Source organism: Pituophis catenifer, unplaced genomic scaffold (genome assembly GCF_029215685.1).
Source record: "Pituophis catenifer annectens isolate HBS135680 unplaced genomic scaffold, rPitCat1.0.hap2 SCAF_4, whole genome shotgun sequence".
Taxonomy (NCBI): domain Eukaryota; kingdom Metazoa; phylum Chordata; class Lepidosauria; order Squamata; family Colubridae; genus Pituophis; species Pituophis catenifer.
In genome coordinates this window covers 132,077,689-132,105,187 of record NW_027256884.1, presented here as the reverse complement: position 1 = coordinate 132,105,187, position 27,499 = coordinate 132,077,689, and the positions used below count along the sequence as shown (strand labels likewise).

General features: G+C 46.3%; 1 protein-coding gene across 1 annotated transcript; it reads left to right on the top strand.

Annotated features, from left to right (window-relative positions):
* Positions 1–13,057: 13,057 nt before the first annotated feature.
* On the top strand, positions 13,058–27,284 carry TPP1 (tripeptidyl peptidase 1). Its single transcript, XM_070943105.1, has 13 exons — positions 13,058–13,278; positions 13,406–13,545; positions 13,955–14,105; positions 14,200–14,321; positions 14,439–14,632; positions 14,782–14,980; positions 15,248–15,436; positions 17,079–17,151; positions 17,423–17,543; positions 18,357–18,515; positions 18,626–18,763; positions 18,948–20,527; positions 26,888–27,284. The coding sequence occupies exons 1-12, from the start codon at positions 13,067–13,069 to the stop codon at positions 19,083–19,085; spliced, it is 1,836 nt and encodes a 611-aa protein (XP_070799206.1). The 5' UTR covers positions 13,058–13,066; the 3' UTR covers positions 19,086–20,527; positions 26,888–27,284.
* The last annotated feature ends 215 nt before the right edge of the window (positions 27,285–27,499 follow it).

The window sequence follows — 27,499 nt, the reverse complement described above, 5'->3', positions numbered from 1 at the left end:
GGGGAACCCATAATGGTCATTAAGACTGAAAAACTGTTCTAGGTCACTTTTTTTTCAGTGCTGTTGCAAATTGTCAGTAAACAAATGGTTTTAAGTCATGGACCACCTGTAATTTAGATAAAATTCTGTCATTTTTTGAGCAATAGCTGAGCACCTATTTGGTGATCTTTTAGAATACATTTGACACTCTGTTCCTTTATATAATTGCATATCCTGAATAGTACATTATGTACTATAATTTTGTCCACTCACTTTATTTCTAACAAATCAACCATGTTATGCTTTATTACAACTTTGACCATTTCCAGTTATTTTTGGTTCTTGCATCTCACAACCGGACACATCTGCAGAGAGCTCGGGGGCCTTTCACTGATCACTCTCTGAGTGACCCGGCTACTTGCAATTCCCTTCCCTCCCTCCCTTCGTCTTCACCTCCAGATCCCTCGTGGCTTCCGACCTGGGAAGCCTCAATCTCAATATCTGCTACACAAACTTGTCTTAACGGAAGGAGGACAGCCATCTGATTTTCTTGAAAACTGTCACAATATATAGATCTTATCTCAGGTTGGATTTTACGTATTTCCCTCCTCAGGTGGATTGTCTTTCCTCACATCTGCAGAGCCCCCCTGTCCTCACCTCCATGGTGGAACACATTGCTGAGCACATTGTAAGCCGCCCTGAGTCTTCGGAGAAGGGTGGCATATAAATCAAATTAAAAAAAAAAAAAAAACAGCCCAAGGCTTCCCCTCTCCTTCAGGCTTAACCATCAATGATTGGCCATCATTGCTGTCAAGGTCTCTGAATTTATTTATTTATTTATTTATTTATTTATTTATTTATTTAATTTATAGACCGCCCTTCTCCCAAAAGAACTCAGGGCAGTGTACAGCCAGAATAAAACACACAGATATAAAATTTAAAAACAATTTAAGAGATATTAAATAATTTGGCCCATATCTAATTAAAATAAAACTACCCATTTTAGACATTTAAAAATTAAGAATTAACGATTAAAAAATTTAAAAATTAGGCCAGCCCGGTTTATTGGAATAAAAGCGTCTTGAGGGCCCGGCGGAAGGTGCATAAGTCGGGAATCCTCCGCATTTCGGGGGGCAATTTGTTCCAGAGGGTAAGAGCCCCCACAGAGAAGGCTCTCCCCCTGGGGATTGCCAGCCGACATTGCTTGGCCGATGGCACCCGGAGGAGCCCCTCTCTGTGGGAGCGAATTGGCCGGTGGGAGGCTATTGGTAGCAGAAGGCGGTCTTGTAAATACCCAGGTCCTAAGCCATGGAGAGCTCTGAAGGTGGTAACCAATACCTTGAATCGCACTCGGAGGACCACCGGAAGCCAGTGCAGCTCGCGCAGGAGAGGTGTTACATGGGAGTGCCATGACGCTCCCATAATCACCCACGTGGCCGCATTCTGGACCAGTTGGAGCCTCCGGGTGTTCTTCAAGGGGAGCCCCATGTAGAGAGCATTACAGTAGTCCAGGCGGGAAGTGACGAGGGCATGAGTGACCGTGCGTAGGGAGTCCCGATCCAGAAAGGGACATAACTGGCGGATCAGGCAAACCTGATAAAAAGCCCCCATGGCCAGCGCTGTCACATGTTCTTTTTTTTTCTTATTAGCAAGTTTTAAAAAGTATTACAACAATTTTTTCCCATCCCTCCTCCCGCCCTTCCCTCCTCCACCCATCCCCCTTCTCCCCTCTCCTTCCAACCCCCCTCCCGCCACCCACCCACCCCGGACTTCCCAGAGCAAATACAGGGTATAACATTTAACAAACATAAGCTAAAATATGCTAACTTTCTGTAGTCTCCAAACTCCCTCTTGCTCTTTAACTCCCCTTTCAACTAACAAAACATAATTCAAAAAGAAAATATTGGTTTCATTCATAAGCTATTTGAAACTTTTTAGTCCGATATTTGTTTTGAATATAGTCAATCCATCTTCTCCATTCCAATATATATCTTTCATTTGAATGGTCCTTCAAGTATGCCGAAATTTTTCCCATCTCTGCTAAATTCACTACTTTTAATGTCCATTCTTCAATAGTAGGTAAATCTTCCTTCTTCCAATACTGCTCCACCAAAAGTATGGCTGCTGTTATTAAATTTAAAATCAATTTAGTCTCTATGACCGTACAATCTGTAATTATACCTAACAAAAAGAACTGTGGAGTAAATTTTATCTTTTTGAGAATCTTTTGGATAATCCACTATATTTTTATCCAAAATGCCTTGATTTTTTTACATGTCCACCATATATGATAATATGTGGCATCATCACAATCGCATCTCCAACACTTAGGTTGCAAATTTGGATACATACAGGCTAGCTTTTTAGGATCTAAATGCCATCTATAAAATATTTTATAAAAATTCTCTCTTAAGTTTTGGGCTTGCGTAAACTTTACATTTCTAACTCATATTTTTTCCCACGTCATTATTGGTTCTTCAATATTTTGTGCCCATTTTATCATACAGTCCTTAGCTCTGTTTCTGAATCTATTTCTACCAATGCATTATACAACCTTTTTATATGCATTTGACTTTGGTCTCTAATTTGTTTTACCAAGTTCTCCTCATTTTGCAAGATACCAATTTTCTGATCTTCTCTTCATCTAGCTTGTAGCTGTCCATACTGAAACCATGTTTGAATTATCCTTTTTTCTCTTGATTCAAAGATTTTAGTTGTAACATACCTCCTTCCTTATTAAAAAGCTCTTTATAAGTAATCACATCTTGTTTTTGCTCTACACTTATATTCTCTATCGCATGTCTGGGTATTGCCCACATTGGTAACTTACAGTTTAATTTATACTGATACTTTTTCCAGACACGCAATAAAGCATTTCTTAATATATGACTTTTAAAAGTCTTGTCTACTTTATCATATAATAAATAAGCATGCCAACCGTAAACCAAATCATATGCCTCAATATTCAGTATTCTTTCTTGTGTTGAATTCATCCAGTCACTAATTGCTGACAGAACAGCTGCCTCATAATCTAATCTTAAATTGGGCATTTTGAGACCTCCTCTTTCACGTATATCTTGCATTATTTTTTGTTTTATTCTCGGTCTCTTCCCTGCCCAGACAAAGTTATTAATACCCTTCTGCCATATCTTCAAATTCTCATGTGCTGTCACATGTTCTTCTAAGGACAGCTATGCATCCAGGACACCTAAGTTGCGAGCCCTTTCCGTGGGGGTCAACGACTCGCCCCCAATAGTTAGAGATGGCACCAACTGACTATATCGGGATGCCGGGAACCCACAGCCACTCGGTCTTGGATGGGTTGAGCTTGAGCCTGTTTCTCCCCATCCAGATCCACACGGCCTCCAGACACCGGGACATCACGTCAAGGGCATCATTGGGGTGGTCCGGGGTGGAGATGTACAGCTGAGTGTCATCAGCTTACTGGTGGAACTGCACCCCAAAACCACGGATGATCTCACCCAGCGGCTTTACATGAATGTTGAACAGAAGGGGCGAGAGGACCGACCCTTGTGGCACCCCACACACAAGGTGCCTCGCGTTCGACCTCTGGTGGCCCGTCAACACAAACTGCGACCGGTCAGAGAGAAAGGAGGAGAACCACCGCAACACGGTGCCTCCCACTCCTAACCCCTCTAACCGGCGCAGCATGATACCATGGTTGATGGTATCAAAAGCTGCTGAGAGATCTAATAAGACCAGGACAGAGGAAAAAACCCCATCCCGAGCCCTCCAGAGATCATCAATCAATGCGACCAGTGCTGTTTCCGTGCTGTACCCAGGTCTGAAACCCGACTGGAACGGATAGGGAAGCTGGAAAGGGAATGGTGGTGCTGATCAGATGGCACAGAATGAAAAGAGGGAAAGTTAATTCCTTGCAAGAGGGGGAGGGATACGACACCATCTATCTTCGGTCTACAACACAGTCCTTTCAGCAGTTCCAAGAAGGCTCCACACCCATTTGTACCACTCCAGTGACCCTGAGTAAAGAGATAAACCTCCAAGTGACCTCAACAACCCTCCAAAAGAATGCAAATGACCAACTGTCTGCAAGGAGTATAAATCCTTCCATTCCCAACATCCAGTCAGAGCTGAAGAAGCTTCTTGGATGAAAAGTGAAACCAGGGGTGAAATGCTACAAGTTTACTCCAGTTCAGACGAACCGGTAGTGATAAAAACTACCAGTTCGGGGGAACCAGTAGTAAAAAAAAAAAGTTACCTGTTAGGAGGAACCAGTAGTTAAAAAAAGCTACCGATACCTTCACACCGGTATTTCTTGTTGAATTCATCCTGGCGGGCTCCTCATGTATGGTCCAGATTAGAAAAAACACAGGACAAGCGTTTTCTCGGGATGAGAGAGCAGCAAACAAAGAGCTACAATCTCTTTTATTAGTTACCCAAATACAGCGTCATCAGAAGGCGTTATTATGGCCACACATCTCATATTACACACAAGAGATAGGGAAACAATGGTAAAGATACAAAGCAAAACCTAACTCTGGCTGCTTGGTATCAGATACTACCAGGCGAGAGGCCCATCTCTGTTATCTGATTCTCAGGAATGTGTTTACAAAGAGATAAGAGATATTTTTACTTTGTATCCCAGGATGTTTATACAAGGAGATATCTTTACTTTGTATCCCAGGATGTTTATACAAGGAGATATCTTTACTTTTGCAGGCACGTCCTATGTTATAAACAAAGAGAGAATGAATAGGGCCCTTCAGAGAGTATCCATATGAACCCGCTTTTCATAGTTTGATTATTTCGATGCTAAGCTCCATACAAGTGTCCAACCAGTTAAACTGGTCTATACTTGTACTATGGCCACTGCATTCCCACATTTCCTCTGTTTTTGTTTTTTGCAACAGGGTTCAGCTGTGTTGTTATTATGATGTTCTCTTTATGCCTGGGAAACATGTCTATCATCATAGTAAACAAAGCAGTAATACATTGAATACATACAAAAATAAGCAAAGCAATGATCATGAGTACAGTAGACAATATGTTCTTCAGCCATCTGGTTTCTGCAAATGTTTTTAGCTCACCCATCCTTTTATTATGGTGAACAAAGTTAGTGGAAAAGTAGCCAGGAGATGTCAAGCGAGGTAGGCCATCATGTTTCTAAGTTGTACATTTCCACAAATCACTCACACAAATTGTAAATCCATCCGGTTTCAGGCACCCAAGAAAACCACATGTCAGGAGTTTGTAACCTCTGAGTTATCTTGGAAGCCCTATCTTGCAAGTCCCGAGCACCTTCTCTGACCACTCCTGATTTGTTCCTCCAGTTCCAGAAGGGCTTTGGTTTCACTTTTCAGGACGTCCTTCCTATTGGAGGGAATAAAACCTTTGCACATTTGCAGAAGGGAGGGGAAACATAGGATACAGCAACAAAGCAAAACAAGCAGTACAATTATAGATACAATATTTGGCATAATTGATTTCAACCAAGAACCATCCAGGAGCCATGACCAAAGAGCAGTCCAGATGTCAATGGCGCCAGATCCATTGGATGATAAGGGATTGTTTTTTGATCATGTTTTCCATATGTTCTATGGTGTGAGTGATGTTATACTGATAATCAGATACATAGGTACAACAACGTGAATGTATAAGGGCACAATCGCCTCCTTTAGCTAAGGCATATCGGTTTTGTAAGACTACCTCTCTGATTTCAGCCAGTTCTTTATTCATCAGCTTCAGCACCTTGATAGTCTCGTTGAACATATGTATTGTCCAGTTATTTAATAAATGAAGATCCCGATAGTTCATTGCCACCCAAGATTGGGCAAGATGCCTCTGGACATCTGAGTTTTTAATGAGCCATCCAGTGTCAGTGATGGGTGTGGTTTAGGAAATAGGAGTAGTGGAGTTTGTCCGATTAGCAGCTATTTGAATGTCTTTTACTGTCCCATCATGATTGAATGTAGAGGCTGCTGACATGAAGGATCATGAGATGTAGGGGCAATAGATGCAAGATCGTGACTTAATTCCGGAATCCATGATATATAGTCTCTTTTATGCAATTGTTACAGAGGCCCATTGTTCTTATTCACTCCCCCCTCAGCTGGAAATGTCAATATGGGAACCTTAGGTGTTGGAGTAGACTTAGGTAGAAAGTAAGGACCTTCTGCATAGACAATGCGTTTGTGGCAGGAGCGTTCTTACATGGTCACTTGAGAGTCCCAAAGCTAACAATGTCCAAGGCCATAAACAAATCATAGTCACTTATACGTGTGAAACAAAATTACTAGCAAAATTAGAAAAACAATTCTACTAACATTAGTATGTGTAAGAAAGTGTTAAAATGTATATGTACAATGTGAAGGTAGTTTCCTCCTGATGAATCTTCCGCTGTGCGCAGGGGACCAACTTCCGGTGTAGTTCTGCAAAGCTGATGGTCACCACCTTGCGTTAAGAGTCTGTTGCCGGGAGGACTCAGCAAGATGTTTTTTCTCTTAAATCTCAGCACCAGGGGTTTCTCCTTCTTTTTGTTGTAAATGAAATGGTCTTACATGTCTTTTGGGGATCCAAATGATGCGATCATTGTCCTGGACAGCAGCATATCCATGGCCCCAGGTAATAAGGTCAGCAGGTCCTTTCCAGGCAGGATCAGGTAGTTGGTGGAAATAGACCTTCGGTTTTAGGGCAGCTGATGGATAAGCAGAAAAATGACGGGTCGCAGCCGATGTGGGAGGCTGTCCAGTCAAGTTAAGGAAGTTCAAAGTATATAAACAAAGATTGAGTTTGTTTTGCATGGCTGGGAGGCCGAGGCATTTTTTCTCTTTCAATTTTATAAGCCAAATTTGTGTGTGATGGACCACTTGTTACAAAAGTTTGCAAAGGCAGTACTGGTGTAGCAGATCCATTGTCAGTTTTAATTTCAATTTGGCATCCCATCGATGCAGAAGTCCGAATACAATGATTTATTACATGTTTGGTTGCTTCTCCCCTTTTTTGGGAATGCCAATAATAAATCCTGAATAAGTATCCAAGGAAACATGCAAATATTTCCGTGGGGCAAAGGAAAGGTATTGAGTCACATCCATTTGCCAAATTTCACAAGCTTTTAGTCCTCTAGGGTAACACCCATAGGGATAGAATGAGCTTGTTGACTACAGGTAGGACATTGTTGTATGATGGCAGTCACTTCAGCTGCCATGAGACCAAATTGTTTCGCTAATGCTTTTTATTTTGATGAAAATAGGCATGACTGTCCCATGGTGTGATGGAAGATATAACCATGAGCGCAGTTGCAGCTTTGTCATTTCCCTCTTCCAATCTCTGTCTCCGTTACCCACAATATCTATAACCTTCCAATAAACAAATCTCCTTATAACACTAAACATTCAAGTCCTTCTCCCACTGCCATTCTGACTTCCAAGCCAGCCCGTCTGTGCAAACCAACTTTCTCTTAAACAATTCAACTCCTTCTCTGCACCAATATCTGATTGTCCTTCTAAATCTCCTTGTAAACAAGCATACTTCCAAACTCAACTTTCTGCTTTCCTTCACTAACTCTCTCTTACATTCCCTGTAACACTGGGTTCTTTGCATACCAGTCTTTATTCAAAATAACACAATTATCTATTCACAGCCTACAATATCCAGTCAATCCTAAAAATTTCCTCAACTCTTCAGGTGTTATTTTCTTTCATTAATTAAATGTCCTAAGTATTTTATCTCTCTGTCTACATATTGTAATTTCTAACTCATCTCTGTGATAATTCCTAAAAATGGCAGCAGTTTTTGCTGCTGACAAACAAAAAAACAAATAAACAAACAACAGACAAACAAAGAACAAACATGCCATTTGTTAAGTATGCAAAATGCACGTAGACATAAAACATTAAGGAGCATTTTGAGTCAATGCTCTGAAATAGAATTGGGTATGAAAGTATTTAAAATGTCAAAAATGTTCAGAAGGAAAAAATCAAAATTGCATTCTGAGCCGTTCAGTGCTCTGCAAAGGCAGGTATCAGATATCACCCTTTCACTCCCGCCTTTCTCTGGCTGGTTCTCTGAGAGAAAAAAAAATGGTTAAAAGTACAAAGTAGCCCCCCCCCCCCTTTTCGTGCCTCTCATCTCCCAGGGAAAAAAAGGGAGGGGGTGAGGGAAAGGAAAAAATTTTTAAAACAGACCAAGCCTCCCTTCTCCTCGGAGGGCAGGGAGAGAAAAGAAAAAAAAAGTGCTTATACACAAAATTACATTTCATGCAATCCAATACACACCCATTCACATCTGTACTGCAATCAGACCTTTTGTATAATACATCCTTCATGCGAATCAGTCATTCAAATTATTTCAATGAACTAGTTTATTCCCAAAACAGTGAAAAAATTCAGGCAACAGTCATAATCACAAAAGGTGATATGGGCCCATAACCATTGCCCGGTTTTCCACAGTTTCAAGTTCAAACCCAGTCAATTTTTGCTGGCCAGCCAAGCATATCAATTCCACACACTATCATTATAGATGTACATCAACAAAATATTTTTAAACAGAAATCACTTCAAGTTGATTAGTTCAAATTATCTGAGTCTTCCCATTTAGACAGGCTCTAATTTTATTTCCTGCTAAACCCCGGGTGGGAAGAACAATAAACAATTTATTTATTTTTTCAGCCTGAGAAACATACTGAGAGTCAGAGATCAAATTAAAAGCTTGTTGAGAAAAAGTGTGAAAGCTAAGATAGTCGCAGACAATTAGTGTTAAGATTCTTTCCAGACGTCGTCATGAGTATCCTTGTAAGCAATGGCTCCTCTGGAGAAAATCATTAAGCAAGTAAACCTAGGATCTTTAGGCAAATGATATGAAATACAGCTTACATAGTCAGTTAGAGCACACTGAAGAGATGAATGATTCCGAAGACAAAAGTAAAAGTCAGATTTTGAGATAGAAAGAATAACATTTATTAGATCAGTTCCATTTCTTCGACAGTCTGGATTACGTCCCAAGGTTATAATTTCAGCAATAGCTTAAATAAAGGGTAAAACATTTTTAGATGGTAATAAGACAAATAAAGCAATGTACCTTTTGCTGTTCTAAAACAGAATTAAATCTCCTGGCTTTTTCTTTTAGTCAATAACTCAAATAATGGACTAAGTAAATGCATAGGTAAAGAGAAATATGAGCAGTCCCAATTAATAGTACCCAGTAATTGTTGCAAATTTAACTTTGGGTAACTTTAAAAGCCGGAGCTTTTGTTGACGCTTGCCAGAGACAAGCATTTCTCTGAAGGCTTGTTAAGCACATTCAGAAGAAGCTTGCAAAATTGCAGCCGGCAGACACACTGAAAGCATTTCAGCAATTTATTCTATCCATCCCCCCCTTTTTTTTTCTTACTGTTTCTTTAAATTCTGCTTAGTGGGGGTGTGACTGACTCCTTCAGAATGAGCTGATGTTTAATTTCATGCCGTGCGTCTGTGTGGGTGATTTAACGTGAGAGCAATCTCTCAACAAAGTCTGAAAAGGAACTATTAACAGTGTCCTGAAGGCTTTTTTATTTATTTATTTTTAATGTATCATAAAACACTCTATAACTAATCTCCAGAGTGCAAAAAATTTTTCAGGGCTGGGGAGGTTTGTGGAGGCATGTTCCCATCTGCTTCCACAGATTCACTTTTAAAGAGCCCTTTTATTGCCAAAAGTATTTTAGAAGGTAGATCAAATTCTTTTCATGGGCAGGACTTTCCCGTTATCTTTTTAAAACAATAATTGAGGACTTGGCCAATTCTCTAAGTTTGTGGAGGTACGTAACCTGGGAGAACTAGAGAATTCTGCCCCCATACTCACGATTTATGGGAGGGTGCTTCGTTCGCAGACGACCGGCCCTGGTTTGCAGAGGCTCTTCCAGCCGAATGAGTATGAGGGTGCCAAGAGACGTGCTCGATCCATGAATCACGTCGGGGACACCAGATGTTGAATTCATCCTGGCGGGCTCCTCATGTATGGTCCAGATTAGAAAAAACACAGGACAAGCGTTTTCTCGGGATGAGAGAGCAGCAAACAAAGAGCTACAATCTCTTTTATTAGTTACCCAAATACAGCGTCATCAGAAGGCGTTATTATGGCCACACATCTCATATTACACACAAGAGATAGGGAAACAATGGTAAAGATACAAAGCAAAACCTAACTCTGGCTGCTTGGTATCAGATACTACCAGGCGAGAGGCCCATCTCTGTTATCTGATTCTCAGGAATGTGTTTACAAAGAGATAAGAGATATTTTTACTTTGTATCCCAGGATGTTTATACAAGGAGATATCTTTACTTTGTATCCCAGGATGTTTATACAAGGAGATATCTTTACTTTTGCAGGCACGTCCTATGTTATAAACAAAGAGAGAATGAATAGGGCCCTTCAGAGAGTATCCATATGAACCCGCTTTTCATAGTTTGATTATTTCGATGCTAAGCTCCATACAAGTGTCCAACCAGTTAAACTGGTCTATACTTGTACTATGGCCACTGCATTCCCACAATTTCTGATGATTAGCTGTGCTGCGCAGTTTAGCTTTGCTAGAAAGCAGGATTTCCTGCTTTCTACCAAAGCTAAATCACGTGCCACAGCTGATCCCTTCCCCTCGCTGTCCTACTTACCTTCCCAAGCCTCCTTTCGGTGCGTACTGCGCATGTGCGGAGCGCGTTTGGTGCGCAGTGCACATTTGGCACGTAGCATGCATGCGCAGCCAGCGAACTGGTTCAGATTTCACCCCTGAGCGAAACACCTTCAAAGAAAAACCAGGAAGTCCAATTGCTTCTTGAAAAAGCACCCTTGGGTCCTCGCAAGAGAGGAACAATATTCAAAACCGGTGGACTTGGCTGAAAATAAGAGCCGATCAGGTGCAAACATCCAAAAACATAAATATTAGCTTGGTTGGGCAATATTGCTTGTGGAAAAGACCTTGGAAGAGGAGCTAATGACAGAGTAATGAGTCTCCGATGTGATTGGGATGCCCAAAAGGCAAGGGAAATACTAGGCTGCATATAACCTTCAAATCTCAGGAACCAAAAGAGCTATTTCAGCCAAATCAATCTGGAGATCTGGACGCAGCACTTTAGCAATGATTCAGACCAACTGGGATGGAGGGAGAGAGCAGTGAGGCTTAGAAATTAAGCTCTGCAAAGAGAATTTAAGGGAGCAGGACATGTCTCTGAAGTTCCAGGAAAGCAGATGTCAACTCCGTGTGATCAAAAGGTTTCTGACTGCAGGAGTAACTTAACAGAAGCCCTGACTTAAAGCAGACCGTTTCCCTTCATGGGGATACCGCAGTCAAGCATCAACAGCCTCCCTCTGCAGGTGTTTTTCAGTTATCATTTCTGCCCCAAGCAGAGGGTTGGACTTGATGGCCTCAAGGATACCTCCAGTCTTGGGAGTCCATGATTAAACTTCTGCGCATTAATAGCAACCCTGACCGCAATCACAAAGAAAAACAGAAAATGTTGCAGCTTCCTGGCAAGCTCTTCTAGAACAGGGAAATAGCGATGTTGCAAAGTTGCTTTCCTTCACGCACCCGAATGCCTTGTCCTGGGTGAAGGAGATGCCCAGAGACGCTCCTCCCAATTGCTCTTCCTTTCGACTTCCCTCTGTCTGCCCCCCCCACCCCCGCCAAAACAGCTGTTGCAACAGTTCAGGCAGGCCAGCTCCCCAGTTTTCCAGCCTCAGAGACTGCCTTACAAGATTCATTACTCCATTACAGCCTTTGATATTTGGCTGCATTTCTCTCACACAGAGACACACATTCGCAGAGCGCAAATACTCCTTTCCCTGTTTTTTCTTTTTCCTATCCTGCCTTTATTATTTTTACAAATAACTCAAGGCAGCAAAAATATCCACCCTCTCCTTTTTCTCCTACAACAATCCTGTGAGGTGGGCCGAAGACTGGCCAGTCACCCAGCTGGCTTTCATGCTTAAGGCAGGACTTGAACTCATGGCCTCCTGCTCTAACCTGGGGCTTTAACCACGAAACCAAAGTGGCTCTCAGACCGTTGACTTGGTTTCTCTCTTTTTGTCATGGGTTCTCATCTGGTATAAACGGTGTCCTCATCCTCAATCAGGGCTAAAAATGGGCCAGCTGGAAGAGCCCCCCCAGAGGCCCAGGCAACCTCTTCAGGGAAAGAGCCCCCCACAGATCCAGTCTGCTGCAGAGGGACAATTGCCCCTCCCCCCAAGGTTCAGGGAGGTGGGCCAGACAACAGCTCCTGCTCCATTTCACGAGCCTGTCCTCTGCCCAGAGGCACAAACCGAGAATTAAGGAGGAATTTCCTGACAGTGAGATCAATTAACCAGTGGAACTTCTTGTCTCCAGAAGTTGCGGGTGCTCCAGCGCTGGAGGTTTTCTACAAGAGACTGGACAGCTATTTCTCCAGATTGGTAGAGGGTCTCCTGCTCGAGCAGGGAATTGGACTAGAATAGATGACCTCCAAGGTATTCTGTATTTTGTAGCTGGGCTGCGGATGGAAGTGAACCCTAGGAATAAATGAAGCTCCCGCTTTGTGGAGAAGCTCAACGGAGAGGAGCTAGACAAGGCGTGGGAGGTCGGCTTGGTGACCGGCAGTCCCGAGCCAGGCCGCCACGCCATCGCAGCCCTACGCAGGAGCCGCCGAGGGAGGCGCCGATCCTCCCAGGACCACCCTACCCACTTTCTCCGGCCCCCGCCCGCGGTTCCCCGAGCGCTGCAGCGGAGCTTCGGGCTCGCTCTTCCCTGGAATGAATTTGCACCCCATACCCCCACCCCACCCCCCGCCGGAAGGCCAGAAGTGCGCGGTAACGAAGGCGGGACGCGGGGGACTCCATCGCCGCTGCTGTCCGAAGGGGAGAACCGCAACTGCGGAAGGAGAGTCCCGGCCGAGCGATCGCTCCAGAAGCGGAGAAGGAGCCGCCCCGACGGCTCTCCAAAAACACGCGCCTCGCCGCAAGCCCCAGCGCCAGCGCCAGCCGACGGCAGGAGCCGGAGCCTCGGCGCAGCCTCCGAGCACGCGCAAAGGGCCGCCAATCTCCGCCCCTCCCCCTCTGTCAGCTGACCGCTGGCGCCTGACTCTGAGCAGCTCCGGTGGGGATGGCGCGGTCGGAGCTCCGGGAAGAAGCGAGAGCGGCGGCCGGCCGGAGGGGGCGGACGCTGGATCCCCCTCCGCCGCCCAGTCCCGCCCCGTCCGGGCGATCCCACTTGCCGCCGCCGCCGCCGCTGCTGCTGCTGCTGCTGCTCTCGCCAGCCTTCCTCCGCTCCAGCGCAGCCACCGCCCGGCCTCCGGAGCCGGACCAGCCCTTCCGGTGGGCGAGAAGCTCGAGGGTGAAGCTGGGTGGGTCTGTGGGCTTTGACGGCCCGGAACATCAGGCCGGTCCGGTCACACCGGGACTAGATCCTTCCCGGCCCGTGACCGCCTCTGTCTCCTCCCAGGATCCCTGACGGGTGGACCTCTCTGGGCCGCGTGGCCCCCGCCGAGCAGCTGAGCCTGACTTTTGCGCTTCGGCAGCGGAACGTGGAGCGGCTGAGCGAGCTGGTGCGCCATGTCTCCTCGCCCGACTCGCCCGACTACGGTACCGGCTCTACCCCCCCCCCCATTTTGGGGGGCCCAGGTCCGCCTTCCAGCCCGATAGCCGGGGATCCTAGAGGCGGGAGGGAAGGTCTAGTTGAGGAGGCTCGACCACCCAGCCGCCGTCTACGCCTCTTCTTTCCTGGGGATGGGGTCATTGGGGGTTCTTTCTGCAAGGGGGTGGGAGGGACGGTGGGGATTTTAGAGGCCAGATCAGCCTTGGATAAGCCCTTCCACAGGGGGCACTGGTCTCTGCTGCCCTACGGTGACTGGTCACCTGGAAGAGCTCCCTGGAGGGGAGGATGAGGAGCAGAGGAGCGCAGCACAACCAGCCCCCTCCCAAACCTTCTGTGGGTCCTGATGGACAGGACCACCCCCTGAAGGTCTGTCCCTTCTCCCAACCCTTTCCCCAGGGCACTTCCTCTCCCTGGAAGAAGTGCGCACCTTCGTCTCCCCCTCTCTTCTGACGCTGCGCAGCGTGGACAAGTGGCTGGCGGCTCATGGGGTTCGGGACTGCCAGAGAGTCAGCACCCTGGACTTCCTGCAGTGCTTGGTGCCAGCCAGGTGAGTTGGGCCATGTCTGGGGAGGTCGGCTGACCGGCCTGCAAAAAGATAGGGGGAGGGGGGCCATGGCTGAGCTCTGGATTTCTGTCTGCAGCACTGCTGAGCGGCTGCTCCCAGGAGCTCAGTTCCACCGTTATGCAAAGGATGCTCGCAGGGTCATAAGGTCCCCTCTGCCTTACCTGCTTGATCAGGAGCTAGCGGACCACGTGGATTTTGGTAGGGGGGCTTTGGTGGGGAGGGACTGAGGCGGCCAAGTCTCCTGATCTTTTGCTGGGCGGGCCTCATCTGCTGTAGATGACAATGACCTCCCTTTCTCTTTTTGCCCCTTCTAAGTGGGGGGGCTGCACCGTTTCCCAGCCGAACGGAAGGTGGTGAGCCGGGCCTGGGCTGCAGAGAAGTCACCACCAGGAGGGGATGGGCGGTCCAGTTTCCATCTGGGCGTGACACCAGCTGTGCTCCGCCAGCGATACAACCTGACCCACGTGGATGCGGGCAACTTCTCGCACAACAGCCAGGCCTGCGCCCAGGTAGGGGCCCAGCCCTTCTGCTTGGCATTTGGAGGGCAGAGGGCTGGCAGGCTCATCTCAGACCAGGCTTGGCTGTCTCCGTGCCCGGCGTGCTCATCTCGGCTCTGCTGGAGGGCAGCCTCTGAGCTCTATGGTTTCTTCCCTGCCAGTTCCTGGAGCAATATTTCCACCAGGCTGACTTGGCTGAGTTCATGCAACTCTTCGGCAGCACGTTCCCCCACCACTCCCGGGTTGACCAAGTCATTGGGCCCCAGGGCTCTGGCTCAGCTGGCTTGGAGGCCAGCCTGGACGTGGAGTACCTCATGAGCATGGGTGCCAACATTTCCACCTGGGTCTTCAGCAATGCAGGTATTCTCTCCTGTCCTCGACCAGGTATGGCTCTGTTGCCCAGCTGGGAATACCAGTGAGCACCTGCCAGATGATGGTGGCCGGGTCTCCTGCCACTGCTGCTGGGGGGGTGGGCCGGCCAGAGAAGGTGCAGCGGGGGTCTGGTCTGTTTGGGCTCACCTGTGTGCAGGGTCCCGAGGGGGACAGAGGCTGTGGGGAAAGGGCTTTGTGGAGTTGGGGCGGGTTGCCTGGCCGAAAGGTGGCTCCTCCACCACCTCCTCTTGCCAGGTCGTCACGAGAGCCAAGAGCCCTTCCTGCAGTGGCTGCTTCTGCTCAGCAACACCAGTGGGCTGCCGTGGGTCCACACAGTCAGCTATGGGGACGATGAGGACAGCCTCTCTCAGGCCTATATGAAGCGGGTAAACACAGAGTTCATGAAGGCCGCCGCCCGCGGCATGAGCATCCTCTTTGCCTCAGGTACGTGCAGCCCACCCCCTCCGAGGTTGAGAGCAAAGGGTCACTAGTCCCATGCACAGATGCCACTGGAGGCCGGCAAGCAGGGCAGCCAGGGCAGCCGTGCCAAGGCAAGAAGTGGGTGGCAGGCCCTGACCAGGGGAGAGCTTCTGGCAGGGCCCCTTCTCCCCCACTTCCTCGATCCTGGTTTGTCCTTCTTAAAAAGCCATCATTCAATCCCGCCTGCCTGGACAACTTCCACCCAGTCTCCCATCTTTCTTTTTGAGGAAGGCAGTGGAAAAGGTGGCTGCTTGGCAGCTCCAGGGGTCCTGGATGAAACAGATTTCCTGGACCCCTTTCAGCCAGGATTCAGGCCCAGCTATAGGACAGAGACCGCTTTGGTCGCACTCATGGACGATCTCTGGTGGGAGTGGGGTCAGGCAGTGACCTTGACTTGACTCAGGGGCCTTCAGTACTGTTGACCATGGTATCCTTTTGGGCCAACTATGTGAGTTGGGGCTGGCCAGAGAGTTTTGCGCCAGTATCAGCTCCTTTCTCCAAGGTCGATCCCAATTGGTGTTGATAGGAAGTGCGAGGTCCAGCCCTCTGACCTCTCACTTGTAGTGTCCCATGGGGCCCGGTACTCTCTCCTGACCTGCTCAACATCTGTACGAGGCTGTTGGATGAGACCATCCATCACCTGGGGTTGAGATAGGCTGATGAGACTCCGCTCTGCATCTCTAAACATTGGAGACCTGAGTGATGCGGTTTGTGCCCTCTCACAATGCCTGGAGGCTGTGGGGACCTGCAAGGAGGGCAACAGACTTCCACACAACCCTGGCAAGACTGAGTGGTTTGGGGTACACAGAACTTCAGGATCTGTTTGTCATCCTTAGCCATGGACGGGGTTGCACTAACCCGTCCAGACCCAATTTGCAACTCGGGGTTCTTCTGGACATGCGTCTCCTGCTTGAAGATCAAGTGATGGTCGTGACCAGGAGAGCTTTTGCACAGCTCCAGTTTGGGCATTAGCTGAGGCCTTTTCTGGGTCAGGACTTCCTGAGCTCAGTTACTCAAGCCCTGGTAATTTCTTTTCTGGACTCCTGCAATGCGCTGTACATGGGGCTACCCTTGAAATCCATTGGCAAGCTTCAGCTGTCGCAAAGTACAACAGTGAGAACAATCTTTGGGGCCTGTAGGATGGCCCATATTACACCTCTGCTCCAGGAACTGCACCGGTTCCCACTCTGCTTCTGAGTGCAGCTCAAGGCGGTTCCAGGCGGTTGCTTCTGACCTTTGAAGCCCTCAGTGGCACATCTGTCCAGGCTACCTGATGAACCGCCTCATCCTGCTAGGACAAGCCCTCATACTTGTGCTGGCAGAGAAGGGCTACTTTGGATCCCATTGGTCAAAGAACTCCGACTATCGGGATCCAGAAGAAGAGCCTTCTGCCCTTTGGCACAGCCTGCCCTCCTGGGTAAGGTCTGCCCCAACCTCCTTTCCTTCAGTAAGAGCCTGAACACCCGGCCCTGCCGGTTGGCCTGGGTTCCAGACTGGCTGGGGGTGGGGGCTCCACCCTTGAGGAGGCTGTTGGATTGATGGCAGACTCTACCTCCCCCCTCCCCTTACACCCTGCTTTCCAACCACTTTTGACCCCCTCCCTTAGGTGACTCTGGGGCCGGCTGCCGAGCAGTTTCGGAGGGGAAGCATCTCTTCCGGCCCAGCTTCCCAGCCTCCAGGTGAGGAGAAGGGCCCTGGGGCTCTTCGGACCTTTTGTGCATCCAACCCGTTTCCTCTGAAGTGATGGGGTGGGCAGTATGAGTTTGATCTGCCTGGTTCTTGCCTGCCCTTGTCCCGGAACCCACAAGTGCCTGTCGTGCAGCCGTCCATCTCTGGTGCCCACTTCCATCGGGTGGGCTCCTGTCCCCTTCCTGCCTCAGGTGAGATGGGCAGCTGGAGGCGGTCCAGTGCTTCACCTGCTTTGGACCCAATGTTTCACCTGCTTTGCAGCCCTTATGTGACAACCGTTGGGGGCACAGCCTTCCAGCATCCCTTCCTGGTGGGCACTGAGGTGGCAGACTACATCAGTGGAGGCGGGTTCAGCAATGTCTTCCCTATGCCCGACTACCAGGTAAGCCAAGAGGCTTTGCCGCCCCACCTCCCCACCCTCCCAGCAGTAGCAGCGAGAAGTCCTTGGTTGCAAAGCATAACAGCTGTATGTTGTGACCCAGGCCTATGTAGTTGATATTAAATGCAAAACAGTTCCAAAAAACAAACAGATTTTATTAAAACAGCTGAGAATTAACTCATTCTCAGCTTATTCTAAATTAAATGAAAGCAAAGCCCTCAAAACACCAGTCTTTAGTTTATCTCTGACCTTGAGATAATTAGGCAAACTGCCAAAGGCTTTTCTTGGCAACAGTTCAGGAACAGAAGAAATAACTACAGCCAAACAAGAAGCAAATCTCTCAACGGTTGTATTCCAAGAGCCGTTGCTGGTCTTTTAAGCCTTATGGGAGGGGCCAGTCATCTCTTGGCCCTACTCCCAAGTCGTCCTCTCTGCTTTAGCTGCTCCTGCCTTCTGGCAGCTCTTCTCATACGTGCACTAGGAACAGGCTTCTCCTGTTCCTCTGCCTCTCTATGTCAGCCTCTGGAGGCTCCAAAGTCTGCACATCACTCCCCGATGGTCCAGGCCCCATCTCTGCCTCCGATGCAGAGCCCTCATCCAGGCCTTCCCCAGCCTCCAGGACTGGTCCATGTTCTTCCTCAGCCTCATTGCTGTCCGACACCGCTGCCAGCTCCGCAGGCTGCTGGCGGACCACAACACTGTGGCTGGGAAGTGGCCCATAGAGATGGTGGGGCTGGTGCAGAGGTGCTTTTGGGGCAGGAGGGAGGCAGTGTGCTGGAGGAGCAGTTGACAGGCTGCCCCCTTTCCTGCCCACAGGTAACCGCTGTGAAGCGTTTCCTGAGCACGTCGCCTCGTCTGCCCCCCGCCAGCTACTACAACAGCACAGGCAGAGCTTATCCGGATTTGGCAGCCCTCTCAGACAACTACTGGGTGGTGACCAACCACATCCCCATGCCCTGGGTCTCGGGCACCTCTGTGCGTATGTGGCCCTCCCTGCCGGCCTTCTCCCAGAGTCTCGGCTGCCTTTTTGCTGGTCTGGGGAGCCTGCTGGCCCCTGGTGACCTTCCTGCTTCCCTCCATTGCAGGCCTCCACTCCCGTGGTGGGGGGCATCATTGCCCTGATCAATGACTGGCGCCTCCAGCGAGGGCTGCCTGCCCTGGGCTTCCTCAACCCTGCCCTGTACCGGCTCCAGGAAAGAGGGAACAGCACTGCCCTCTATGACGTGAGTGCCAGGGGGGTGCAGTTCGCAACCTGGGGGAAGCTTGGGAAGCCGATCCCTGGCAGGAGGGGCAGCCTGTGATCTTGCTGTCGGGCATGGCAACTATAGAAAGAGGAACGGGCTTGGCTGAGCGGGATCCTGGATATTGGGTATGTGGTAAAAGCCCCCCTTCCTCTGCTTCCCCCAGGTGATCCACGGATGCCATCTGTCCTGTCTGGATGCTGCTGTGCAAGGCCAGGGCTTCTGTGCTGCCCCTGCTTGGGACCCTGTCACAGGCTGGGGGACCCCCAACTTCCCTCAGCTGTTGCGTGGCCTCCTGGGCTAGCATGCCATGGCATGGGCCGTGCTGGTGACCAGCTTTGCAATCAGGATGGGGAAGAGGGTGTTCTATCCCAGCTATGGACCCCAAAGAACGCAGCACACACAAAATCTATACAAAGCTTATTTTACTCAAATAACTCAAGTCTTTTTCAACCAAAGGCTGTTAATAAACTGTCTTAACAGCCTACAAGAATTCTAAGATAAAGTAATTAGTCTTACTAGTGTTGGCAGAAAGCCCAGAAGCAATTTTGCAGAGAATCCAGATGCGAAGGAGAGTGAACTAAAGTTGTTCCCTACAGCTTGCTTCAGTCGGTGTTCCTCCTTAACTAGGCTAAGGGAGTGGCCAATTAGCCCCAAGCCTTACTTTCGAGGAGACCTCCTCCTGAGGAGCCACTCCTGCCTTTTGGCAGCTCTGCGTGCCTGTGCATTGAGAAGAGGTTCCTCCTCTTCACTTAAAGGAGCTTCTGGAGATTCTGAAGGCCCTGGCTGAATCCCTGCCTCTGCCACCACAGCTTCTCCAGCCTCCTCACTGTCTGACTCGAGCGCCAGCTGCACAGGCTGCTGGTGCAGCACCACACCAGCCTCCTCACTGTTGGAATCAGCTACAATCTGCACAGGCCGCTGACAGGGTACAACAGAGGGAATGGACAGTGTGTGGGTGACTGGGAGGCTACAGTGGCACATGGGGGGCCATGCCCCAAGGGGGTTCCTCTTTTCCAAGTGAGAACTGTGGCAGAGGGGTCTTCTGTCAGGGGGACTAATCAATGCCCAAAGGCCAGCCACTGCCAGCCATGCAACCCTGGGGTTGTGGGGTGGGGGGGTTAGTGTTGTGCAAAGTGCTTTGAATGCAGAATCCCAGAATCCTATTTCAGGTGTGAAATATGTTGCCAAGTGCCTCAACTGCCAGCTTCCCATTGGACTCCGGGCACTGCAGCCAGTCTCTGTCCATCTAGAAGCCTTGGGACTGGGCAAGGATGTTTCAGATCGCACAGCAATATTTGGCACAAGGAGTTGTCCTGGTCCACCATAAAGCAATTGTCCCAAATCCCAGGTCAGGTAGGGCTGTTGAAGCTGTCAAGTCCAAGCCCTGATCATGGCAGAAATTAAGATACGAGCCTTCTCGGACTCAGCTTGACCATCAATCCCCCACCCGCCTCCCTGAAAGGAAATTCCACTGTCCAGTCATCTGTCTTCCTGCAACTTAAATCCATGGTTTTGTGTTCTACACACTGGAATAAAGGGCATCCTGAAACTCTGAAATGCCCAGAGGAGGACAATCTCTTCTCTCCCGCTGACTCTTTTCAGGCTAAGCTTTTCCACAGGCGAAGACTGCTCCTGCCAGCAATGACAGGGAAAGCCACTAGTCTATTGCATAACATGAGAGCAAGCCCCCCTTCCTTCCAGCACTGATGATGTTACCTACTATGATCAGGAAATGTCGGCAAGGTGTGGGAATGCAGTGGCCATAGTACATGTATAGACCAGTTTAACTGGTTGGACACTTGTATGGAGCTTAGCACCGAAATAACCAGACAATGAAAAGCGGGTTCACATGGATACTATATAAAGGGCCCTATTCATTCTCTCATTGTTATTAACATAGGATGTGCCTGCAAAAGTAAAGATATCTCCTTGTATAAACATCCTGGGATACAAAGTAAAAATATCCCTTATCTCCTTCCTGAGAATCACATTCCTGAGAAGCAGATAACGGAGATGGGCCTCTCGCCTAATAATATCTGAGAATTGTAAAAAGCCAGAGTTAAAGTTCCGCTTTGCATCATTACTATTGTTTTCCCATCTCTTGTACGTAATGTGAGATGTGTAGTCATAATAACGCCTTCTGATGACGCTGTATTTTGGTACCTAATAAAAGAGATTGTAGCCTTTTGTTTGCTGCTCTCTCATCCCGAGAAAACACTTGTCCTGTGTTTTTCCTAAACTGAAACTCACATGAGAAGCCCACCAGGATGAATTCTACATCTGGTGTCCCCGACGTGATCTCTGAAACAGATACGTCTCGACGTGATAACCCGCTGAGGCTATACGTTTCTTGGAACCCCTGTTCTCACCGCCTGGAAGAGGCTGTGCACCACGATTTAGCCTGAAACACGGCAACAATCTTTCGTGAGTATGGGGGGGAGGTCTTTCCAAGCAGCAGACGCAGTATCTGAGGAGCTTGGTGAGATATCCAAGACTAATATTATTGTTTTTAAAAAGATAACGGGAAAGTCCTGCCCATGAAAAGAATTTGATTTAACTTCTAAAAAACTTTTGGCAATAAAAGGGCTCTTTAAAAGTGAATCTGTGGAAGCAGATGGGAACATGCCTCCACAAACCTCCCCAGCCCTGAAAAATTTTTTGCACTCTGGAGATTAGTTATAGAGTGTTTAATGATACAAAAAAATAAATAAATAATAAAAAGCCTTCAGGACACTGTTAATAGTTCCTTTTCAGACTTTGTTGAGAGACTGCAAATTGCGCTCTCGCGTTAAATCACCCACGCAGACGCACGGCATGAAATTAAACATCAGCTCATTCTGAAGGAGTCAGTTACACCCCCACTAAGCAGAATTTAAAGAAACAGTTAGACAAAAAAAGGGGGATGGATAGAATAAATTGCTGAAATGCTTTCAGTGTGTCTGCCGGCTGCAATTTTGCAAGCTTCTTCTGAATGTGCTTAACAAGCCTTCAGAAAAATGCTTGTTTCTGGCAAGCGTCAACAAGCCTTCTCTAACATAAAGGAAGAAAGCTAAAAAACAACACCACTTAAAAGCTATTGTTGGGCTGGGAAAAAATCTTAATTTGGCAGATATGATTAAAGTGTGTCAGGATCATCATATAGATGACATTTTAATTGGAGCACAAAAAATACAACCTAATTGGCTTTTTGAAAATACAAAATGATTTATGTGTAAATGAATTGCACATTGCCCCAGAGAAAATACAGCTCCTTATCTGTATGTGCAATCTCTTTCTGCTCCGGCTTTTAAAGTTACCCAAAGTTAAATTTGCAACAATTAATGGGTACTATTAATTGGGACTGCTCATATTTCTCTTTACCTATGCATTTACTTAGTCCATTATTTGAGTTATTGACTAAAAGAAAAAGCCAGGAGATTTAATTCTGTTTTAGAACAGCAAAAGGTACATTGCTTTATTTGTCTCATTACCATCTAAAAATGTTTTACCCTTTATTTAAGCTATTGCTGAAATTATAACCTTGGGACGTAATCCAGACTGTTGAAGAAATGGAACTGATCTAATAAATATTATTCTTTCTATCTCAAAATCTGACTTTTACTTTTGTCTTCGGAATGATTCATCTCTTCAGAGTGCTCTAACTGACTATGTAAGCTGTATTGCATATCATTTGCCTAAAGATCCTAGGTTTACTTGCTTAATGATTTTCTCCAGAGGAGCCACTGCTTACAAGGACATCTGGAAAGAATCTTACACTAATTGTCTGCGACTATCTTAGCTTTCACACTTTTTCTCAACAAGCTTTTAATTTGATCTCTGACTCTCAGTATGTTTCTCAGGCTGAAAAAATAAATAAATAAATAAATTGTTTATTGTTCTTCCCACCCGGGGTTTAGCAGAAAATAAAATTAGAGCCTGTCTAAATGGGAAGACTCAGATAATTTGAACTAATCAACTTGAAGTGATTTCTGTTTAAAAATATTTTGTTGATGTACATCTATAATGATAGTGTGTGGAATTGATATGCTTGGCTGGCCAGCAAAAATTGACTGGGTTTGAACTTGAAACTGTGGAAAACAGGGCAATGGTTATGGGCCCATATCACTTTTTGTGATTGTGACTGTTGCCTGAATTTTTTCACTGTTTTGGGAATAAACTAGTTCATTGAAATAATTTGAATGACTGATTCGCATGAAGGATGTATTATACAAAAGGTCTGATTGCAGTACAGATGTGAATGGGTGTGTATTGGATTGCATGAAATGTAATTTTGTGTATAAGCACCTTTTTTTCTTTTCTCTCCCTGCCCTCCGAGGAGAAGGGAGGCTTGGTCTGTTTTAAAAAAAATTTTTCCTTTCCCTCACCCCCTCCCTTTTTTCCCTGGGAGATGAGAGGCACGAAAAGGGGGGGGGGGGGCTACTTTGTACTTTTAACCATTTTTTTTTTTTCTCTCAGAGAACGAGCCAGAGAAAGGCGGGAGTGAAAGGGTGATATCTGATACCTGCCTTTGCAGAGCACTGAACGGCTCAGAATGCAATTTTGATTTTTTTCCTTCTGAACATTTTTGACGTTTTAAATACTTTCATACCCAATTCTATTTCAGAGCATTGACTCAAAATGCTCCTTAATGTTTTTATGTCTACGTGCATTTTGCATACTTAACAAATGGCATGTTTGTTCTTTGTTTGTCTGTTGTTTGTTTATTTGTTTCTTTGTCAACAGCATAAACTGCTGCATTTTTAGGAATTATCACAGAGATGAGTTAGAAATTACAATATGTAGACAGAGAGATAAAATACTTAGGACATTTAATTAATGAAAGAAGTAACACCTGAAGAGTTGAGGAAATTTTTAGGATTGACTGGATATTGTAGGCTGTGAATAGATAATTGTGCTATTTTGAATAAAGACTGGTATGCAAAGAATCCAGTGTTACAGGGAATGTAAGAAGGAGTTGAATTGTTTAAGAGAAAGTTGGCTTGCACAGATTTGGGCTGACTTGGAAGTCAGAATGGCAGTGGGAGAAGGACTTGAATGTTTAGTGTTATAAGGAGATTTGTTTATTGGAAGGTTATAGATATTGTAGGTAGCGGAGACAGAGATTGGAAGAGGGAAATGACAAAGCTGCAACTGCGCTCATGGTTATATCTTCCATCACACCATGGGACAGTCATGCCTATTTTCATCAAAATAAAAAGCATTAGCGAAACAATTTGGTCTCACGGCAGCTGAAGTGACTGCCATCATACAACAATGTCCTACCTGTAGTCAACAAACTCATTCTATCCCTATGGGTGTAAAATCTAGAGGACTTAAAGCTTGTGAAATTTGGCAAATGGATGTAACTCAATACCCATCCTTTGCCCCATGGAAATATTTGCATGTTTCCTTGGATACTTATTCAGGATTTATTATTGGCATTCCCAAAAAGGGGGGAAGCAACCAAACATGTAATAAATCATTGTATTCGGATTTCTGCATCGATGGGACGCCCAATTGAAATTATAACTGACAATGGATCTACTACACCAGTACTGCCTTTGCAGACTTTTGTAACAAGTGGTCCATCACACACAAATTTGGCTTATAAAATTGAAAGAGGAAAAATGCCTCGGCCTCCCAGCCATGCAAAACAAACTCAATCTTTGCTTATATACTTTGAACTTTCTTAACCTGACTGGACAGCCTCCCACATCGGCTGCGACCCGTCATTTTTCTGCTTATCCATCAGCTGCCCTAAAACCGAAGGTCTATTTCCACCAACTACCTGATCCTGCATGGAGAGGACCTGCTGACCTTATTACCTGGGGCCGTGGATATGCTGCTGTCCAGCATAACGATCGCATCATTTGGATCCCCAAAAGACACGTAAGACCATTTCATTTACAACAAAAAGAAGGAGAAACCCCTGGTGTTGAGATTTAAGAGAAAAAACATCTTGCTGAGTCCTCCCGGCAACAGACTCTTAACGCAAGGTGGTGACCATCAGCTTTGCAGAACTACACCGGAAGTTGGTCCCCTGCGCACAGCGGAAGATTCATCAGGAGGAAACTACCTTCACATTGTACATATACATTTTAACACTTTCTTACACATACTAATGTTAGCAGAATTGTTTTTCTAATTTTGCTAGTAATTTTGTTTCACACGTATAAGTGACTATGATTTGTTTATGGCCTTGGACATTGTTAGCTTTGGGACTCTCAAGTGACCATGTAAGAACGCTCCTGCCACAAACGCATTGTCTCTGCACAAGGTCCTTACTTTCTACCTAAGTCTACTCCAACACCTAAGGTTCCCATATTGACATTTCCAGCTGAGGGGGGAGTGGATAAGGACAATGGGCCTCTGTAACAATTGCATAAAGGAGATTATATATCATGGATTCTGGAATTAAGTCACGATCTTGCATCTATTGCCCCTACATCTCATGATCCTTCATGTCAGCAGCCTCTACATTCAATCATGATGGGACAGTAAAAGACATTCAAATAGCTGCTAATCGGACAAACTCCACTACTCCTATTTCCTAAACCACATCCACCACTGACACCAGGTGGCTCATTAAAAACTCAGATATCCAGAGGCATCTTGCCCAATCTCGGGTGGCAATGAACTATTGGGATCTTCATTTATTAAATAACTGGACAGTATATATGTTCAACGAGACTATCAAGGTGCTGAAGCTAATGAATAAAGAACTGGCTGAAATCAGAGAGGTAGTCTTACAAAACCGATATGCCTTAGATATTATGCCTTAGCTAAAGGAGGCGTTTGTGCCCTCATGCGCTCACATTGTTATACCTATGTATCTGATTATCAGTATAACATCAGTCACACCATAGAACATATGGAAAACTTGATCAAAAAACAATCCCTTATCATCCAATGGATCTGGCGCCATTGACACCTGGACTGCTCTTTGGTCATGGCTCCTGGATGATTCTTGGTTGAAATCAATTATGCCAAATATTGTATCTATAATTGTACTGCTTGTTTTGCTTTGTTGCTGCATCCAATGTCTCCCCTCCCTTCTGCAAATGTGCAAAGGTTTTATTCCCTCCAATAGGAAGGACGTCCTGATAAGTGAAACCAAAGCCCTTCTGGAACTGGAGGAACAAATCAGGTGTGGTCAGAGGAGGTGCTCGGGACTTGCAAGATAGGGCTTCCAAGATAACTCAGAGGTTACAAACTCCTGACATGTGGTTTTCTTGGGTGTCTGGATTCGGGTGGATTTACAATTTGTGTGAGTGATTTGTGGAAATGTACAACTCAGAAACTTGATGGCCTACCTCGCTTGACATCTCCTGGCCACTTTTCCACTAACTTTGTTCACCATAATAAAAGGATGGGTGAGCTAAAAACATTTGCAGAAACCAGATGGCTGAAGAACATATTGTCTACTGTACTCATGATCATTGCTTTGCTTATTTCTGTATGTTGTAGTATTCAATATATTCCTGCTTTGTTTGCTATGATGATAGACATGTTTCCCAGGCATAAAGAGAACATCATAATAACAACACAGCTGAACCCTGTTGCAAAAAACAAAAACAGAGGAAATGTGGGAATGCAGTGGCCATAGTACATGTATAGACCAGTTTAACTGGTTGGACACTTGTATGGAGCTTAGCACCGAAATAACCAGACAATGAAAAGCGGGTTCACATGGATACTATATAAAGGGCCCTATTCATTCTCTCATTGTTATTAACATAGGATGTGCCTGCAAAAGTAAAGATATCTCCTTGTATAAACATCCTGGGATACAAAGTAAAAATATCCCTTATCTCCTTCCTGAGAATCACATTCCTGAGAAGCAGATAACGGAGATGGGCCTCTCGCCTAATAATATCTGAGAATTGTAAAAAGCCAGAGTTAAAGTTCCGCTTTGCATCATTACTATTGTTTTCCCATCTCTTGTACGTAATGTGAGATGTGTAGTCATAATAACGCCTTCTGATGACGCTGTATTTTGGTACCTAATAAAAGAGATTGTAGCCTTTTGTTTGCTGCTCTCTCATCCCGAGAAAACACTTGTCCTGTGTTTTTCCTAAACTGAAACTCACATGAGAAGCCCACCAGGATGAAATCAACAGCAAGGAAACAACCAAGCTTGGAGCACCAAGGCCCCCTCATTTCCATTCTTGTTAGTCTGTCTTGGTTTCCAGCGCCCTCCCCCCCACCCAATAATCCTTTGTCCTTCCAAATTCTCTTGAATCCTAAAATATGTTACCAAGAACTAAGCAGATCACATAAAGGAGAAGAAACTGAAATGGTTATTTCTCAAAATCTTGAGAAGCTGCAGATTGTAGGAACCACCCAAACATCCCACACAACAGACCAAGTAATGCTGTCCAACAGCTCACTAATGGTGGCCCTTTAGTTCATTGTTGAGTGCAATTATACCTTTTTTTAGTATCATGTACAGATTTTGTATCATGTACAGATTTGAATAGTATTTTCTCCAAAACGATTAATAAAAATACTGACAAATAAAGGACCCCTATTGATCCTTTGGGCACTCGACTCTCAAATATTTGCTCAATTTGATGAGAGGTCATGGAAAACCATTTTTAAGACACCCACGTCTGAAGGTGCCATCCGGTCCATATTTTATTACGGGGTACTTGGCGAAAAGCTGTGCCGAAATCGAGCTATAGTCGATGGCAGATGGGATGGAAAGCAGCGCGGGGGAGGGGTGGGGGAGAGAGA

What these genes read in the sequence shown, in the direction of transcription:
- TPP1 (XM_070943105.1), top strand. Translation starts at nt 13,067, where the DNA reads ATGGCGCGGTCGGAGCTCCGGGAAGAAGCGAGAGCGGCGGCCGGCCGG. An exon ending in GCCCGACTCGCCCGACTACG is followed by an intron (nt 13,546 to 13,954) that starts GTACCGGCTCTA and finishes CCCTTTCCCCAG; the next exon opens with GGCACTTCCTCTCCCTGGAA. An exon ending in CCTGGGTCTCGGGCACCTCT is followed by an intron (nt 18,516 to 18,625) that starts GTGCGTATGTGG and finishes CCTCCATTGCAG; the next exon opens with GCCTCCACTCCCGTGGTGGG.